We start from the raw sequence: 18,234 nt of genomic DNA on the forward strand, positions 1-18,234 counted from the left end.
TTAAAAAATGTGCATCATAATTTATTGCTGAAACAAATGTAACTAGGACTTCTCATTTCATAATTTAACAACCCTATAATATCATACACATCTGTTACCTGATTAAGATTTTGACTTCCTGATACAAACACCCTAATCATGTTTCCCACTTCTATCCAACTACAACCAGGTGATTTCTTCACTCCTTGCTCCACCATTACCCTTCTTACCCTTTCTGCTTGCTTCCATTGCCCACTGGCACAATACAAGTTGGAAAGCATTACATAACCAACCTCATTTTGAGGTTCCACATTAACCAACTCCTCTCCAACCTTACTTCCAATGCTAACATTCCTATTAACATAGCAGGCACTGAGCAAAGACTCACATAAATCATTTGTTCCTTCGCCAAGCATCTTTGAGAATTTCTCGAGCAACTTGCTCGCATCTCGCAAACGCCCCGCTCTTGCAAACATGTCGATGATGCAAGTCACATGGTCTGCATTTGGTTTCACCCCATGAATTAATTCCATCATCTCAAACAAGGCCTTACCCTGATCAAGTAGCCCAGAATGACTGCATGCTGTAAAGAGACCTATGAAGGTAACCTCATCAGGCTCGACCTTGCGAGACAACATGTCTTTGAACAAACCCAACGCTTTTGTTGCCCATCCATGGAGAGCAAAGCCAAATAGCATTGAGTTCCAAGACACTATATCTTTCCTACTGATGCTGTCAAACACTTTGTTTGAGCTTTGGATGTCACCACACTTAGCATACATGTCTACTAAGCCATTAGCTACATAGACATAAGAACAAACACCACTTTGAATGACACAGTTATGAACCATCTTTCCACATCTTAAAGCCACCGTGATAGCACAAGCATGAAGCACCACACCAAAAGTAAAATCATCGGGCCTGATGTAATTCTTCGTCATGTCGATGAAGAGTGCAAGGGCCTCCTCCCCATTTCCGTTTCTCACAAACCCGGCAATCATTGATGTCCATGAGATGTTGTTGGTCTCTGGTGCCCTTTGCAACAACAAAAGAGCTTGTTGCACATTGCCAAACTTCATGTTTGCGTTGATCATCACATTCCATGAGACTTGAGTTCGAGCCTTCATGGACTCAAAGATCCTCAATGCATCATCCCGGAAGCCAAATTCAGCATAAAAGCTGAGCAACGCATTATTAACCTCAACAACAGCATCGTGCCCTCTTTGGATTAGTATTGCATGGATCATACAGCCAAAGTACTGTTCCAGCAGCTCTGAGCAGGCATTCATGATGATTACATATGTTGCATCATCTGCTTCAAAGCCCAAAATCCTCATCTTCTTGAACAATTCTAAACACAATTCACTATCACCAATCTGAGCATAGCCCTTGATCAATATATTCCAGGCAACAGTACTTCTAGTAGACATTTCATCGAAGAGCTTAAGCGCATTATCAAACTGACCAGAATTTACATATGCATAGAGAAGAGAACACCAAGATAGATCGTTGCGCTTCTCCATCTCCCCGAACACTAATGCAGCATCTGAGGGGCACTCGCACTTTGCATACATGTCGACGAGGGAATTAGCAACAGGCAATGAGGACTGGAAGCCGACATGAACCAGGAGCGCATGGAGCATCCTCCCAGTGCCGAGATCATGGATGTTCGCGGAGGCCGCGATAGCCGCTGTAAAGGAGAAAGCATCGGGTCTCTCAGAACAAAATCTCATACGGGAGAAGAGGGAAAGGGCATCTCTGGAATAGCCCGAGTGGGAATAGGAAGTGAGCATCGCGTTCCATGCGATCGTGTCTCGCTCCGGCATTTCATCGAACAACTTGCGCGCGGATGATAGGAGGCCCGAGCGCGCAAGGGAGACGATCCTGGAGGTGGCAGATATGATAGCTGGGCGAGTAAACCGTAAGTTCACTATACTCCTGACGCATTTTATTGGTGCCTTTAGGCACATCAAATGGAGTTGGATTGGAGTTGGCCGCTTGGGGACGAAGAGACTCTGTTTTTCCAAGTAGTAGTGAGCTACGGCCCTACGTGAGGCGTTGTAATATTGAATATCGAACGGCTTTACTACGGAGCTAAAAATCTTTTATTCAGAACGAATATCAAATATATCTATAAGAACTTCAGATATCAGTAACATATAATTAAATTAGAAACTCATATAAAAGTTTTAAAAAGTCTTTTAAATCACTATTTTTGTAATATTTTAAACTAAATAATATATAGATAATATTTCTGATAATATTTTTCAACACACATCCGTATGTGGGTATATACTATTATTTTTAAACTAAATAATACTGATATGAATTCAGATATTCAAATTTATTTCGACCAGTTTTGATCCCTTGGACTGACACTTTAAACCTTGAGTTCAGTATATTGCATATCAGAGCAGCTCAACAACCTAGCACGAACCTAAAAGCGGATAATAAGGAAAATGAAGCAATTCATTTATTAAATGTGAGAGTAACAATTTAACTTCTACGGTCAATGGATTCTCCCAAATCATCCAATTTATGCATATAGATCTACGCCCCAAAACTTGGCTGGCTGATTCGTACGATACTTCCGATCGATACCTTTAATTTTGTCCATGTCTTCTTCCGTTATCGTAAAGTCAAACACTTGGAAGTTTTCATGGAGCCTGTCAAGTTTTGAGCTCTTGGGAATAACAGTAGTGTTTCTTTGGATGCCCCACCTCAGGACAAGTTGAGCTACTGTCTTGTTGTATTTCTCTGCCAAACTCTGATTCATATAAGAAAAGAATGGTCATCTTATGTATAATATGAAGCCTTAGTAGGAATAGAAATTGATAACAAACTGAATGAATTACAAAGAAGATATTTTTACCTTGACAACTGGATCTTCAAGACATGAGATGGTACCAAACCATTCGGCATTTGCAGCTGCGCCACCAAGAGGAGTGTGTGCAGTAACGCAGATGCCATGCTTTTGGCAGAATTTAACAAGTGAATCGCGTTGGAAATAGGGGTGTGTCTCAATTTGATTCACTGCCGGCTTTATTTTGGAGTAAGCTAGACAGTCTCTCGTAAGAAAGATGTCATAGTTGCTGCAATCATCAAATTAGTCCAGTAGTATGAAAAGGTACACTAGACTTCTATTTGTCGAGGAAATAAGACAAAGACAAGACTGTTTTGATTCTTTGATTCCAAGGGTATTGCAGTAGTAATAGAAAGACTTAATAAATTAACACCAAGAGTCATCATTCTGAAGATTATCAACAAACAAAGGAAACAAATTTAATTCCCGAACGAAAATAAAAAGATTGTATGATCTTCAGAAAAGGCTGAGTGGGACAATATGAAGTACTTCATATGCAAACCTTCAGCTTTGCAAATTATTGGATATATTCAGGCTTCAACAAAAAAAAAATTTCAAAAAAGATAAAACTTAGGTGTTAAGACTCGAGAATAAATAATACGAATAATTTCACTTAGACCCTCTAAACTATCGCTCATTTTCACATATATCTTTAAAACTTTTTCAGTACATATAGACTCCTAAACTATTAGAAACCCCTTAAATCCAAGATTTCTAGTAATTGAGATTGAGATCGACCAGCTGAAAATAAGACATGTATCAGCTGTATCGAACCAAATAAACTATTTTTAATTATATAAAATTATAAAAACAGCTATGAGATGCAGAAAAATCCAAAAAAACCAGAAAAATTAACATGGGAAAATCACCCACCCTCTTTGTCTAGTCTCTCTATCTCTCTCTCCTCTCTATCTCGGCTACTGTAGGAACAAAAATAGGGCCACAAAGGTGAGGAGAAAGGGAGATATAGAGGAGAGGGACAGAGGAGGGATGGAAAAGAGAAGAGAGAGATGAGAAAAAAAGAAAGAAAAATGACCCTAACAAAAGAAGAGAGAAACAGAGAGAGATTGATCTTGTTGGGGATTTACTCGTCGTCAGTCACTATGGCTCACAATGCCTTGTTGTTGCCCAATCAAGAAGAAAGAAATGAGACAGAGAGAGAGATGGAGGAGTTGAGAGTGTTAGAGAGAGAAGGAAAAGTTAATTTTAATATGGGTTTTGGATTAGGGTTAGATCCAACCAGTTAATATCAGTAGGTTTCAGAACTGTTTCAATCAGAACAACCAAAATGGATCCAAAATCGCCCACTTTGGTCCAATCCAGCTGAAATCGGGATTGACTATGGACAATCCCGATCCTTCGGCCAATTCGGATCTCGGTCAGTTGAAACTGGGAATCTTGCTCAAATTCCCTTTCCATTAGTTCCCCATTATGTTCTCTATCCATAAATTGTCTCATGGCTTGCACGAGTGGATTTGTGATCTTTATGCCCTTATTTTGGAGAAAAAGATGAAAGAAATTATAATGTAGAGGGGTTTCATTTTTGTCTTTTTCAACTTTTCCATTGATGACATCAGAGAGTTTAGAGATTTCAAATAGTTTAGGAGCTCTATATGTACCAAAAAGAATTTAGATTATATATGCAAAGATAGATAATAGTTCAGGAGGTCTAAGTAAAATTATTTTTAAATAATATACCATCTTTCAAACTCCCAAGCTAAAAATATATGATTAACTGATATTGAAATGTGATTAATGGATTGACAGAACAATATTATGAGCTACTTAAGCATAAGATCTGAAGGTAAAAGAGAATCAATATCCTAGCCATTTTCATATTCCATATATATCACATGCATCAAAACTCCACCATACACCATGAGAAACTTGGATTGGATTGGTGTTCATTATTCAATATCTTTATGTCCTAGAAAGAGGTCAGAACAATGACTGAATTATAAATATTGAAAATCTGGAGGTCCTAAAACAAGAAACTACAAGAGATCAAATATGTGCACAAGTATATCCAATGGTTTGAATAAAAAGGCTGAGGTAGACAGAAGAGTATGCAAGTTCTTTTTTCTTTTAATTTTTCTATTACAGCCATGGATGGCCGTGATCGGTCGGCACTTGGCATGGGGTGTGCCAGTGCGACCCGTGCCAACCCGTGCTAGTCCAGTCAATGTGACACGTGGGGCTCTTTTTTTTTAAAAAATTCTATCCTCATCACTCAGTTTTAAATTGACTAATCAATTGATCATTTAGTGATAATAATAAGACTAGAAATGATAATAATGATGATGATAATAATAAGACTCAATCTGATGGCGATGATGATAGAGATGAGATATGCGTCCCCATTACACAACCTTCATAGAGAAGTATTATTTTTACAAAGGATTTGAGTCTATAGGTAGTATAGGTAGTAAAACACTAAGAGAGGTGTACCCGCAGGATGATATGAGTTCATCATAATTAATATCATATCAATTACACCCACCAGATCCAGAACACTCTTATTATACTCTATATTCATAATCTGCATATGCTTATAATGTGCCTATACCTGACTGGAACCGTTCATTCTCGTGCATATTTAATATTCATATCATATCATAGAAGAATTACAAAATTTATATTTATATAAAGACTGTGAGATGTTGTGACAAGCAATGCTATTACTCTATCAGTGAATAAGTTTTAAAGAATATCGACAGTATTTAATGCAACATTCTCATGCTATTCTTGTGCCGGCAAAATAAAATCTTTAATCCTCCTCGTTATTTTATGTTAAATAAAATATTAATTTTAATTATTAAACTATTACCAATTATATTATGTGTTTAATTATATTATAGAGTGAATATCTTCAATCATAGTATGTGTTGAATAATATTTATATTTAATTATTGTTTTATCTTTAATAAAATAGGTCATTTATAAAAATAATCTAAAGATAAAGCATTACTATGTAGGTTTTAAACTTTTAATACATATATTTAAACCAAAAACCAAAGATTGATATATCGAAAACCCAAAAACATTTTTAAATATTCTAAAAAGTTTGCTAAAATACATAAGTGTGTGGCATTGGCACGGCGGGCGTGTCGGGCATGACCATTGTTGGTTACAACCAACTTGGAGTGAAAGGATTTCTCAAAGGACATAGAACCTTACCAAAATCACACTATCATAGCTATCCTTGTGCAACCAAACCTAGCTGTTGCTTTTCTGGTAAAACATTCTTCCTAATAATAAGTTTTTTGCTAGACCATAAAGATAAGAGAGAAGGAACAAATTTAATTCAATGAGGAGCTCCTATAAACCCAAGATATACAAATCTTGAAACTGAATAAAATCCCTCTATTTTTATATGCAAAATGGAGGGGACTACACCTTGGATGTGTTTTAGTGTTTTTTCCTTTCTCCTTCCATCCATCCTCAACCAAGCTCTAGTCAATAATGTTAAAAATATCTTCTTGATAGTAGGAAGAGTCAAGGATTGTCGTGTCAAACACTTGTTAGCATGGCACAAGCCACAACACGTATCCCCTATGCCACAAGAACAACGAAGATTTTACTTTCGTCCGTCATTGCCTCTCATCTTCTCCCTCCTCTGCAGCCTTCCATTTTGTGCCCACCTCCGCTTCTACCTTCAATTCTACATTTGCCTCTGCCTCCTGCAAGCTTTTTTAGGTTTTATAAGATAAGAGGAAGAAGACAATGTAATTGGATCATCTTCTATTCTCATGATTTGCTTGAGAATAAGTTAGGATCCTCTTTCTATATTTGTTCTGAGAGTAAGTGAAGATCAGCTTTTAAAGCGGATCCTAACTTATTCTCGTGTGGATCGTGAGATTTGAAGAGGATCTAATTAGATCACCTTCTTCCTCTCTATATTTCTCTCAAAAAGCGGGGCATGCCGATGGTAATTCATAAGAGAGGTAACCTTCTCCCTTTGTTAATTTATAGTGGCTCTTCTCTCCTCAACTCTCACCTCTCTCTTGGGTTATTCTACTAAACTATTGTTTGGAGTTCTATAACTCCCCAAGAGCCTCATCAACTCTATGGTGAGTAGCGAACAGCCCAAGCTTCGCAAAAAAGGAAATGAAACTAGACCTCAGCCAGTGCATGCTGATTCCAGAGTTCCATTGACTGGACCATATATCTTGACATACATGGTAAGATACTTTTTCTTATGCCTAGCATTCTAGTAATTAGGTCTTGGGAAAAAAAATTGTTTGCTATGATCAATCTGCACAAAATCTTCTTCTTCAATATCTTATTATTCTTTTTATAACAGTAAACTGGACAATGGAAATTGCTATGGAAGTGGTAGTATTTAGTTTGTACAATCAGCAAGCATCTTGTTATCTTATTTGTGAATGAGTGTAGCTATGCTAGTACACATGGTCCAATTAGTGGGCACCTTAAAACCACACTTCTGTGGTTGGTGCAATCCGGTCCCCTCTCATGTTCAAGCTTGAAGATTTTTGGACTCATTGCACCCATAGCCAAGAAAAAGATGAGATTTTTTGACTCTGAGAATTTCTAAGACCTTAAACTGCTATGGAGAATAACAACAGAAAAAGGCCAGGATAAACCATGTGTTGAAGAAGGGTCACCCTTATATGTAAGCGAGGGCATGTCCCTAGTCCTTGTTTCTTTTGGCCTACTATATAAGAGCAAAAGGATATGCAGTATATCATGTAGACATGTAGAAAAAGGAGCAGATAGGACTTAGGAGAATGAGGTAACAGGTAATGTATCTTGTAGATCTAGAGATTATGATCAAATAGTGGACGAACATATTGAACTACCCGAGGTAAAGATGGCAGGCAAATTAGTAGTACCGTAGGATTACAAGGAGAAGAAAGAAATCTCATCATAAAAGAACAAAAAGGATTCAGAGGAATAAAGAAGAAAAAGATGATCATTATCTTTTCTTTCAATAGATTAATCTGAAAATGGCATTGCCAATGAGCCTCTAACAGAAGCAAACCTACCCAAAGAAATAGGGATTTTAGCACCCTCTAATTTCTAGTTAATTAGAACTAAGTAGAAAGGGGAACCTAATGGTACAAGATATTCAACTCCAAGCAAAAATCATCAAAAGTTAAAATCAAACTAAAATTAAAAAAGTTCAACTTCAGTAATAGTCTAGTTTGGCACAGCTCTATCTCATCTTGAGGTTACTTGTCTATCCTACACCAAATCACGCCAGTAAGAAGAGAAAATCCAATCACAGAGGCAAGTACGCATTATTGGATAAAATGATGCAAAAGTAATATTAAATCCTACAATTCAAAATTTTTCTATATAGCAGAATGACACATCAAAATAAGAGAGAGGAATAACTAGTTAATGGAAGTTCAAGTTAGTTGCTAAAAACAGTGAATGTGTATCCTTGTAGGCATAGAAAATTGGAAACACATGTAATATGAGAATAAAGGTGAATTGCATAGGTTATTTTACCTAATACCAATGCTGCGAACCAGTCCCACAGAAACAAGTTCTTCCATAGCATGCCATGTAGTCTCCAACGAAATGGTTGTATCTATCTCAAGTATACCTTCATCATCAAGAGCACTGGCAGTTGTTCCAACCCCTAAAATATATACATGAAAGAGTAAAAGAAGTATAGACACATAATCAATTATGTAAAAAATAATCAAGAGCATGATCAAACCAGTATGTTTGGTAGCCACAGGAAAGTGCACAAGGTAGAGATCAAGATAATCTAGCTGCAGTTTCTTCAAGCTATCCTTACAAGCCTCCAAGACATGGCCATGATCAGAATTCCAGAGCTGCACAAGATGAAGCATATCGAATAATATAACATGTAGGGCCTATTTGGTTTCTTGATATGAAGATTTTATCTCTGTATAACCATTATAGAAACGGCGATAACTCCAAGCCCAAATCAATCATTTTCTAATGAATTATTTATTTCCAATTACTTCTAATGGCATATTTGAAACCCTAAGAGAAGCGATACTCATTCAAAGGCAATCATTACATTAGCTTATCCTATTCTCCCAATCAAATGCTGCTAACTGATAAATGAAAAAGGATCAGCTTTACATACAAATAACACCTCCTTCATCCACTATCCATGTCTTCTTTATCAATATAATCTAATGGCATAAAAGATCATTTACGCTCACCTTTGTGGTGATGAAGATATCCTCCCTTTTGACCAACCCAGTCTGAAATGCCTCCGCGAGTGCTTCGCCGACTTCCGATTCATTCTGGTAGTCAGCTGCAAGTAGTTGTTATCATTAGGTAGTAAAAAACGAGGATCTTTCGTACAACTTCTGCCCCTTAAATTCCTCAACAACGGTATCCATCAAACAAAGAACCAATCGGCCATGGCTAAAATTGATGAAAACGATTACCATTCAAAAACACTAATAGTAAACCATATCTGAGGCAATTGAGGGAAAATTAGGAAAAGAGAGAGAGACCTGCGCAGTCGAAGTGGCGGTAGCCGATCTTGAAGGCGGAGAGGATGAGGTCGCGGATGGATTTGCCCTCCATCCGCCACACGCCGAGGCCGATGATGGGCATCTCGAACCCACTGCTCAGAGTGATCGCGCTCGCCATCTCTGCGATGATCGGTTTCTTGCTTGCTTGCTTACTTCTTTCGCTCTCAATTCTCACTCTTATCGGAAAATTATTTATAACCTAAAATACTTCCCCTACTAAATTTATTATCTAATTTGAGACGTGTCACTGCAGCCGAGCAATTTGCTGACAAAAAAAAGGAAATCTTACATTACAGTAATAATTGAGCTCTTAAAATTAAATATATTTATTTTTATATTAAATACATACCTTTTTATAATAAAATAAGTACAATTTATACAAGATGTGCGCATAAAGGATGCACAAAAGCTCATTTTTGCTATTTTAAAAACTGAAATATCTCTTTGTGCAAATACCTCCACAAAATATAAAACGACCAAAAAGAATTTTATCCTAAATACAAAGTATTAATTTTATCAGAGCATTTTATATGAGATTTATGTACAAGTATAAAAAGGTGGAAAAAAAAATACGAAGATTATTGATATGTTTAAGATGAAGTGCTCAAAATAACCTAAATAAAATACTAATAAGTTTAATATTTTTTTCTACTGGAAAGTAAAACGCATATAAAATTGATCCATTTTGGTATTAAACTTGAGAGATGAACTATTAAGTAATAAATTTAGAGGCCAAATTTGGTCAAGAACTCTTTTTTTATTTCTTCCTTTTTTATTCTTGGGAATATTACATGATTGTCATTCAAATATTTGAAAATAGCACATTTAAAATTGAATGGTATTGCCATAGCAAAAATTACTATTCGTGGAACAGTCATAAATGACATTTATTCACATACAATCCTTTTAGGCTCAGCTATATATCCTCATCAAATATATAGCTGTATTTCTATCGTTATAAAAAAGTTGCTTGGTAAATAGTATCCCTTGGTTTGCAAGTATTATTTCCTACTTAGGATATATTCTAATTACCAAAGTTAATATATGCATTAAAATACCAAAATAACTCTCTTTTTCTTTTTTCTCTTACTCCAATGGGAGGGGAGAATGTGATTATGCAATGGGGCTTCTTTCTTCCAAGCTTTCTAAATCTAAATAGAGATTTTGCTAATGAGAAATTCGATAAGAAACCTATTTGAGGAATAATAATTGATCATGTCATAAAATGTTTAGAGAAGTGTTACGAACCGACCACGTGGGTTAAGTCGAGTCAAGTCGATTTATCTTTTAATTATTTCATAATATAAGCATTTTAGGCAAATCTACTTTAGTCATGTGAGCCATTAAGGCAAGTTGAAATAAGTCATGACAACTCTTAAGGCAAGTCCAAATAAGTCATAACAATCCTTAACGCAAGTCTAGTTGTAACGCCCCTGTCCGGCACGGCACGTGCACGCCCACGCACCCACACGGCACGCGCGGCGCACACAATAGATCGGGCGGGGCCTTTCACGCACATATACTCTCCTGTGCACATATAATCATGGCATCATCAAATAAAACATGTTAACCTATCTATGATCACATAATCCATCACCAAATACACCATACTATCAACCAAATAAACTTGTTAACATATGAATATCCAAATCCATAATAATATACACTAGACCACTACATAATCTAGCAGGGCCCACACAGGCCACAACAAACCATCAAGATACAACTAAACAACTGATACACGAGTGCTCTATAATCTGACATATACTATACAAATCATCATCTGATATAATAAGGTACAAATATAACAAACAACGATACAACTCAAAGTCTGGTTAAATTATCTTCTATACTGCTTCACGTCTTTAGCTCACCTCATCCTTGCTTTAAATTATCCCATCATGATATCTCAAGTCGCTATCACGTATCATAATATCTGGGGGGTTAGAAAAGAAATAAAGAGAGTCATGAACAAAAGGCTCAGTGAGTAGACCTTACCCCAAATCAGTGAAGTCAAACAGAGAGTAAATCATGTATTGGATAATATGAATCAGAAAGCAGTATAATGTCATGTATGAGCATATATATATGTATCCTCAAAGACATATATATGAATGAAATTAATCCCCATGAATGAGCATATTATATCATCATCTAAAAATATATCATATGATGAAGTTACCATATAACATCACCGAATATAACGACATATCATGTATAACAATAATGAAACTGGTTACATCAATGATGATGCATGATGCATGCAAATCACTAGATAATCGTATATGTCAGAGCCAGATATAATCCACATATCTCTCACTATCACAATTCACCGTTTCAACTCTGAATATTATCCACCATGCTGGACTACGGTACCCAGCCCTAAACTCGATACATATCATGTCACAAGCTCAGAGCATACCCTGTCATACGCTAAGAGTATTTCTGTAGATAAATCATACCCTGCCATACGCTAAGGGTATCTCTGAAAAAAGTAATCATATCCTGCCATACGCTAATGATATATCAATGATAGTTGTACCCTATCATACGCTAAGAGTACAACCATCAGCCATCACTATGCTCTGCCATACGCTAAGAGTATGTCCAGTACCAGTCCGGACTAGATACCGTTCCAGCCATCACATCATATCACATCACATCACATACACATGTACTTTTATGATTTCCTATACATGATAAATTATATGCATATATTCAGTACGACAACAAATCATGCAACTCAGGAATTTAGGTGGTAAAGAAGCCGAGAGAAAAATGATGCAATGCCGACTCTAACCATGTATAATTTTGCTAGTTTATCACATGCATACTAATGATAGAGATCATCCCGACATAAAAATCATAACAGTATAATCATCTCTATATATCACCAATGTACTCATATCTCATATCAGCCTAATTAAATGCATGATAAACTATGCTTGACTGAAATTATCTCTAGATAAAATCATATAATCATGCTGGAGGCCAAAACATGCGTGTACGTAAGATATAATATATCCTAATTTGAGAAAGGCGTCTAGGGGATAAGACTACTCACAGTCTGATTAGAAGACACAAACCACGCATCTCTCATGCCCGTTAGTTAACCAAGTGACACTCATCGCTAGCAAAGTCCACGGGGTCCCAAATAAGGGGTTCGAGATTTGAAAATGTTTAAGTAACATAAAGTTAGTTGTTTATCCTATTATAATCCGTTCGAGTAAAATATGATAATTTATTAGATTTTAGAATTTCTACTCATTTTTATAACTGGCTAGATTTTTAATTATAAATATAGATAAAAACCTAATTATAATTAAATTATATCTTGATTAATTAGGGACTATGTAGTCATTATCTTATTTGTTACAAAATAATAATGTATAAGAAATTATTAGAATTATTTAAAATGTATCTCATAAAAATATTAATATATAAATTTGATAATTATAATTTATAAATCTATACATTAATCTAATAGAGATATAAATAAATAAATATGAGTATTACTTATATTTATACCTAATTAATCATTGATTATACAAATTACAATTAATACTAATCATATTGAAGAATATATTATTATTAAAATAATTAATGTCTAAATAATCTATTTGTATTAATTAAGAAGGAAAAACCTAAATAAATAATATCAAATAATTAATTAATTAATTAATTAAAACACTGCTATAGCACTGTGCAGAAAAAGAAGAAGTGGAAGCCGAGGAGGGAAGAAAAAAAGAAAGAAAGAAAGAAAGAAAGAAGAAGAAAAAGAAGAAGAAGAAGGGAGGAGGGGAGGGAGGTGCGGACCCGGCCTGCGGGGAGGGCACCGGCAGCTGGTGGCCAGCCAGCTGCCGGCCTCTTGCCAGCTGCTCGGCTCCGACGAGCCCGAGCCCAAAGAAGGAGAGAGAGAGAGAGAGAGAGGAGGAGGAGGAAGGAGGAGGAGGCTCACCTACGGCAGCACGACGATAGCGGCGACGATTCGGCAGTGGGGGAGAGAGAGAGTCCGAGGGAAGAAGAAAAGAGAGAGAGACCGAACAATAGGGAGAGAGAGAAAGAGAGAGTCCGAGGGAAGAAGAAAAGAGAGAGACCGAACAAGAGGGAGAGAGAGAAAGAGAAAGTCCGAGGGAAGAAGAAAAGAGAGAGAGACCGAACAAGAGAGAGAGAGAGAGATTTAAAGAGAGAGAGAAAGAAGACGGTGGGTGGGGGGTTGGCGGTGGTTGCACTATGGTCGGTCACGTCGTGCCCATGTAAAGATTTTTTTTTTTTGGGGGGATTGGGTTGTTACACTAGTTAAGTTAAGTAAGTCTTTAAGGCAAGCCCAAATAGGTCATGTAAGCCTTTAAGGAAGTCCTAATTTAAGTCATGTTAGCCTTTAGGGCTAGTCCTAATGGAACTCTTTGTAACCAACTTCTATATATAAAGGGGTCGGGCTCCTTTGTTAAGCATCCAAGAACCGTATCCAAGCATTGAGAATTTATTAAATTTAGTTATTTTTCTATTACCGTATTTACTGTTTTATCGTAGCTATTAAATTGTCTTTACCTTTCTAAGAGTAGATAATAGCCGTAGAACCTCTAACATTTTCAAACCCTATCCATTATCTTCCTTCAGTAGCCACCCTACCCTATGGCCGTCCACTACCACCCTTAGCCGTCCACCACCCTTCGACAACTACCACAACATCGAATATTTACTATTCTGTCCCGTTCTGACCTTACTCCACTATTTTAATTATATCTTTCTATCTAGACCTTCGATTTAGATAAAATTGGAGCCATTAGAACCCTAACTCACCAGGTTACCACCACTAAATTTTTCTAATTTTCTTACGTCCGGATCAGTCTAAATTTGGTTCGTAACAAGAAGCAAACTAAGGACATTATCGTCTTTGATCCATACTGACTACATCTAGAGATAGGTGGAAACTCTCACTTAGGCTAGTTTTTAGGTAAGCCAATAACAGTGGAAGTCATTAGTATATTGACTAAAACTTAATGGAGCTTTAGTGCCTCTATATTCAGAGAGAGTTGACACTTTGCCCAGCCCATATCTAGTCTTCGAGCTTTTAAATAATAAAATAATAGTAGTGGAAGCAATGCAATATCATCTTCTTACCTTTGGGTTGGTGTTAGAAAATTTTCTTATTTCTAATATACAAGATGGGTATTATGTCTTTCAATTTTCTTTAGAATTAGATTTTTCTTATATTCTAATGGAAGATTTTTACTCTACTAATGGACAAAGCTTTAGCTTGACCAGGGATAGCTTTCGTTCCTCATCGGAAGCTTTCGAAACTGCTCCAATATGATAAGTTTTCCAAATTTACCTAAGGAGTTATGGGAGGTCGAATACACTTTAGATTATAACCATATCATTTTGCTTGTGTTTGTATTGAGATTAATACCAAGTTGGCTCTTAAACTAAATGCCTGGTTAGAGAAGGATAATCGAAAAATGAAAGCATTTGTATGGTATATTATATTATAGTAACATTGGTCATACTAAATTTGTTTGTTCTATTAAGGCTAATAGATATAATGCTTTATCTAGGGAACCCTCTCATGTAAATGTTGCGAATAATTTTGCCATGGATTCTAACTCTTCTTTTCTTCTTTAGTCCATGTTGATAGTGTTAATCATGATGTTGAGGAGGAGTGTAACATCCAACAAAAAAAATAGCTTACGTGCGGCCCTTTCCTCCTCCTCCCCCCTCCCCTTTTCTTTATTTTTTTCTTCCCTTTTTTTCTTCTTTCTTCTCCTCGCTAGTAGTCTTTCCCCCCATCTTCTTCCTACCACGCTAGAGTGCTGTCGTAACTGCCAACCCCCTGGATGGAAGCCCTGAAGCTCTCTCATCCTCTAAGTAAGTTTGATTTGCAATTCATTAGTTAATTAGGATTTTTCTTTGAATTTTCTTCTCTTAGTCTCGCCATGATTCGGTCGACCGCAGCCTCGTGCCTTCCTGCATCGGTCAGGTGAGCTTCTCCTTTTCGTAGGGATGTCCCCAGTTGCTTCGCCGTCTTTGGTAGCTATGCTTCCCCCCGGCGAGCTTTCGCTTGCCGAGAGGAGTGAGTCAGTGGGGTCAGTTAGGTTGCCAACGGCTGAGTTCGTCGGCAACTCTCCCCCTCCCCCCCACCGATTGGGTTTTTGTCTATCTGTGGGTGGTCCCCATCTTCCCCATTAGTCGGGTAGGAACCATGGATGCCTTCCTCCACTAGTGGGGCGTCGATCGGGCGGTTGACCTCAACTATCGGCAATGGTGGCCTCTAGTAGCCACCCTTCCTTTCTCCCTCTTCTCGGTCAAGGTGAGGAAGAAAGGGGGTTGTCTCAGACTCAAGCTGGGTGAAGCCAGCCCGATTGCTGGGGTGGGTTGTAGGGCTGTCAGGCTTGACGAGCAGCTCGGGCTCGGCTCGGGCTTGGCTCGGGTGAAGCTCGAGTCCGGCTCGGCTCGATCAGAGCTGAGCCGAGCCTGAGCCATCATAATAGGCTCGAAATTAATATCGAGCCGAGCCTGAGCTGGAGCCGGCTCGCTCAGGCTCGGCTCGATAGGCTCGATAGCCTGACTCCATATGACTAAGGACACGTGGCATAAAGAAATATTGCCATGTGTCCCTCACTAACTCATTCTCACCCGTAACACAATATTCATCACCCTCACCTACCCCACCCTCACCTACCTCACCTACCCCACCCTCATTAATTACTTCACCTTTCCCATCACCACCTTCCCCATCCTCAATTCCCCCACCCCACCCTCATCTTCACTCTCACCCTCATCCACCTGATCACCTTCACTCTTCCCTCCCCGTCGGCCTCCATCGGCAACGACGTCAAGCCACCACCACGGCGCCACGCCTTCCTCTCCGTCGGCCTCCTCCTCCGTCGGCCTCCTCCTCCTTCGCCGTCGGCCTCCTCCTCCTCCTCCTCCTCTTCCTCCTCCGTCGTTGGCCTCCTCCATCCGTCTCCGACTCCTTCGGCAAGCCGCTGTCCATGTCGCCACCACCCACGTCGCCACCGCCCACGTCGCCACCGCTTCTAATCGAGCTCGAGCTTTGCTCAAGCTCGGCTCGGGCTCAGTTAGGCTCAGCTCGAGCTCGGCTCGGGTTGAGCTGAGTTGAGCCTGAGCAACATTATGAGGCTCGAAACTAATTTCGAGCCGAGCTTGAGCCTGAGCCGGCTCGCTTAGGCTCGGCTCGTTTACACCCCTAGTAGGTTGGGTGCAACCCAGCCCGTGTACCGGGTCGCTCGAGTTAGGTTGTTGCGGCTAGCCCGAATTCTAGGTTAGGTTGGGTGCGACCTAGCCCGTGTACTATTTTGCCTAGCCTGAGTTTCGGGTTAGGCTAGGTGCAGCCCAACCCAAGGCTCAATTGCTAGTTGGCTAGATTCGGCCCAACCCATGGGTTGGGCCGGGCCAGGCTGGGTGTGGCCTAGCCTGTGGACCAGGTTGGGCTAAGTACAGCCCAACTTGAGTTTTGGGTGTGGTTGGGCTGCATGCAGCCCATCTAGGGGTGAAAATGGATCGAATATGGACCGGGTAATACTCAAATCATATCTTGATTAATATTTTTAGTTCGGATACATATATTAGACGGATAGCAAAATCTAAAACCATATCCTAACTAAACAGATACAGATAATTTCTAGATATAGATCGAATAATTTTTAGATATAGATCGGATAATTTTTGAATACGGATCGAACCTTAAATGGATACAGATCAGATCATAAACAGATTATAACCTTTATTTTTAGACAATTAATACAAAAGTGCTTGCAAATAGAAGCGAGAATAGTATAATGCACCGGTGTTGGGGAACTTTTTTTTTTCATGCAAGTATTGAGATAATATAGAGATATTGTAGTAGTGCGGGAAAGAATGTATATTTTTATATGTAGTATATAGTATATATTTTTATAGTATGTATATAGTATATATTTTTATTAATAAAATAACCACAAATATAGATTTATTAAATATTAATACTTCTTTAAGTCCATCCAATCAAGGATATTTTTAGTCATTCGGTATACTCCATTATTTTAATATTAATTTTATGTCATATTAAATATAGTTATGATTTCTTATACTACAGTTATACCGGTGTATATTAGCTCTATTTCTCTAGTAAAAAATTAGAATAGTTCTTTGAGAATTAGCCTTATTCCACAAAAGGAAGACAGACATCTACGACTATAAGAAAAATCATTTTTAATTCTCTAAAAGAAAATTCATTTTTAATATTTTGGGTTAACCAAAATGATCCAAAGACATCTGCAAGTAATCAAGGTGATGATGTTTGGGAATGATGCCGAATGAGAAGCAAGTGACATGAGAAGCTAATGATTTCAAGAATAGATGCTGGTATTAGTCTCCCTTGAAACTTTATAATCATCTCATTTGCTGGAAAACAAGTTTACTGACAAGTGCACGCCAAATCTCTACTAAAACAACTGAAGAAGAGTATAAAATTGCACACTTATGATCTACAACATCACAGCAATCATCTTCGCATCTCACTCAGTTCAAATCTCGAGTTCTTTTTTTTACCAATCTCCCATATCTAACGAAACTTACTACCATTCTACAATATTTTTCAAAATATAGTGAAAGAGGTTTTTGTAAAGTCGCTTCCTCCGTAGGCGATTTACCCAAACTTCTTCATTGCTAACTTTTAGGTTACATAATAAAAACTATAGTACTTTGATAAATCTAATTTGAACACAATAGTAAAATAATACAATTTATTGCTAGTGAAAGTAGGTTGGTCAATTTTCTATTTAAACAAACTACCGATACATATCACCATTCATCAGCTGAACTAAGATTTTAAAGCTCAATATATGAGCAACAACTGATAGGTATTTACTATTTACAGATGCTAAACTAAACCTCGGAAAA

General features: G+C 37.8%; 2 protein-coding genes across 2 annotated transcripts; both read right to left on the reverse strand.

Annotated features, from left to right (window-relative positions):
* On the reverse strand, positions 1 to 2,119 carry LOC140801103 (pentatricopeptide repeat-containing protein At2g36980, mitochondrial). The gene has a single exon (XM_073156103.1). It carries the CDS (start codon positions 1,947 to 1,949, stop codon positions 15 to 17), a length of 1,935 nt encoding a protein of 644 aa, XP_073012204.1. The 5' UTR covers positions 1,950 to 2,119; the 3' UTR covers positions 1 to 14.
* A 311-nt stretch (positions 2,120 to 2,430) lies between these two features.
* On the reverse strand, positions 2,431 to 9,600 carry LOC140800776 (NADP-dependent D-sorbitol-6-phosphate dehydrogenase-like). The gene is made up of 6 exons (XM_073155615.1): positions 9,310 to 9,600; positions 9,010 to 9,104; positions 8,532 to 8,649; positions 8,318 to 8,450; positions 2,852 to 3,071; positions 2,431 to 2,746 (listed from the first exon to the last, which is right to left on the reverse strand). The coding sequence occupies exons 1-6, from the start codon at positions 9,446 to 9,448 to the stop codon at positions 2,516 to 2,518; spliced, it is 936 nt and encodes a 311-aa protein (XP_073011716.1). The 5' UTR covers positions 9,449 to 9,600; the 3' UTR covers positions 2,431 to 2,515.
* Between the last annotated feature and the right edge of the window lie 8,634 nt (positions 9,601 to 18,234).

The sequence above is a fragment of the Typha latifolia genome, chromosome 14 (genome assembly GCF_019914945.1).
Source record: "Typha latifolia isolate L0001 chromosome 14, TyphaL0001v2, whole genome shotgun sequence".
Lineage (NCBI taxonomy): Eukaryota > Viridiplantae > Streptophyta > Magnoliopsida > Poales > Typhaceae > Typha > Typha latifolia.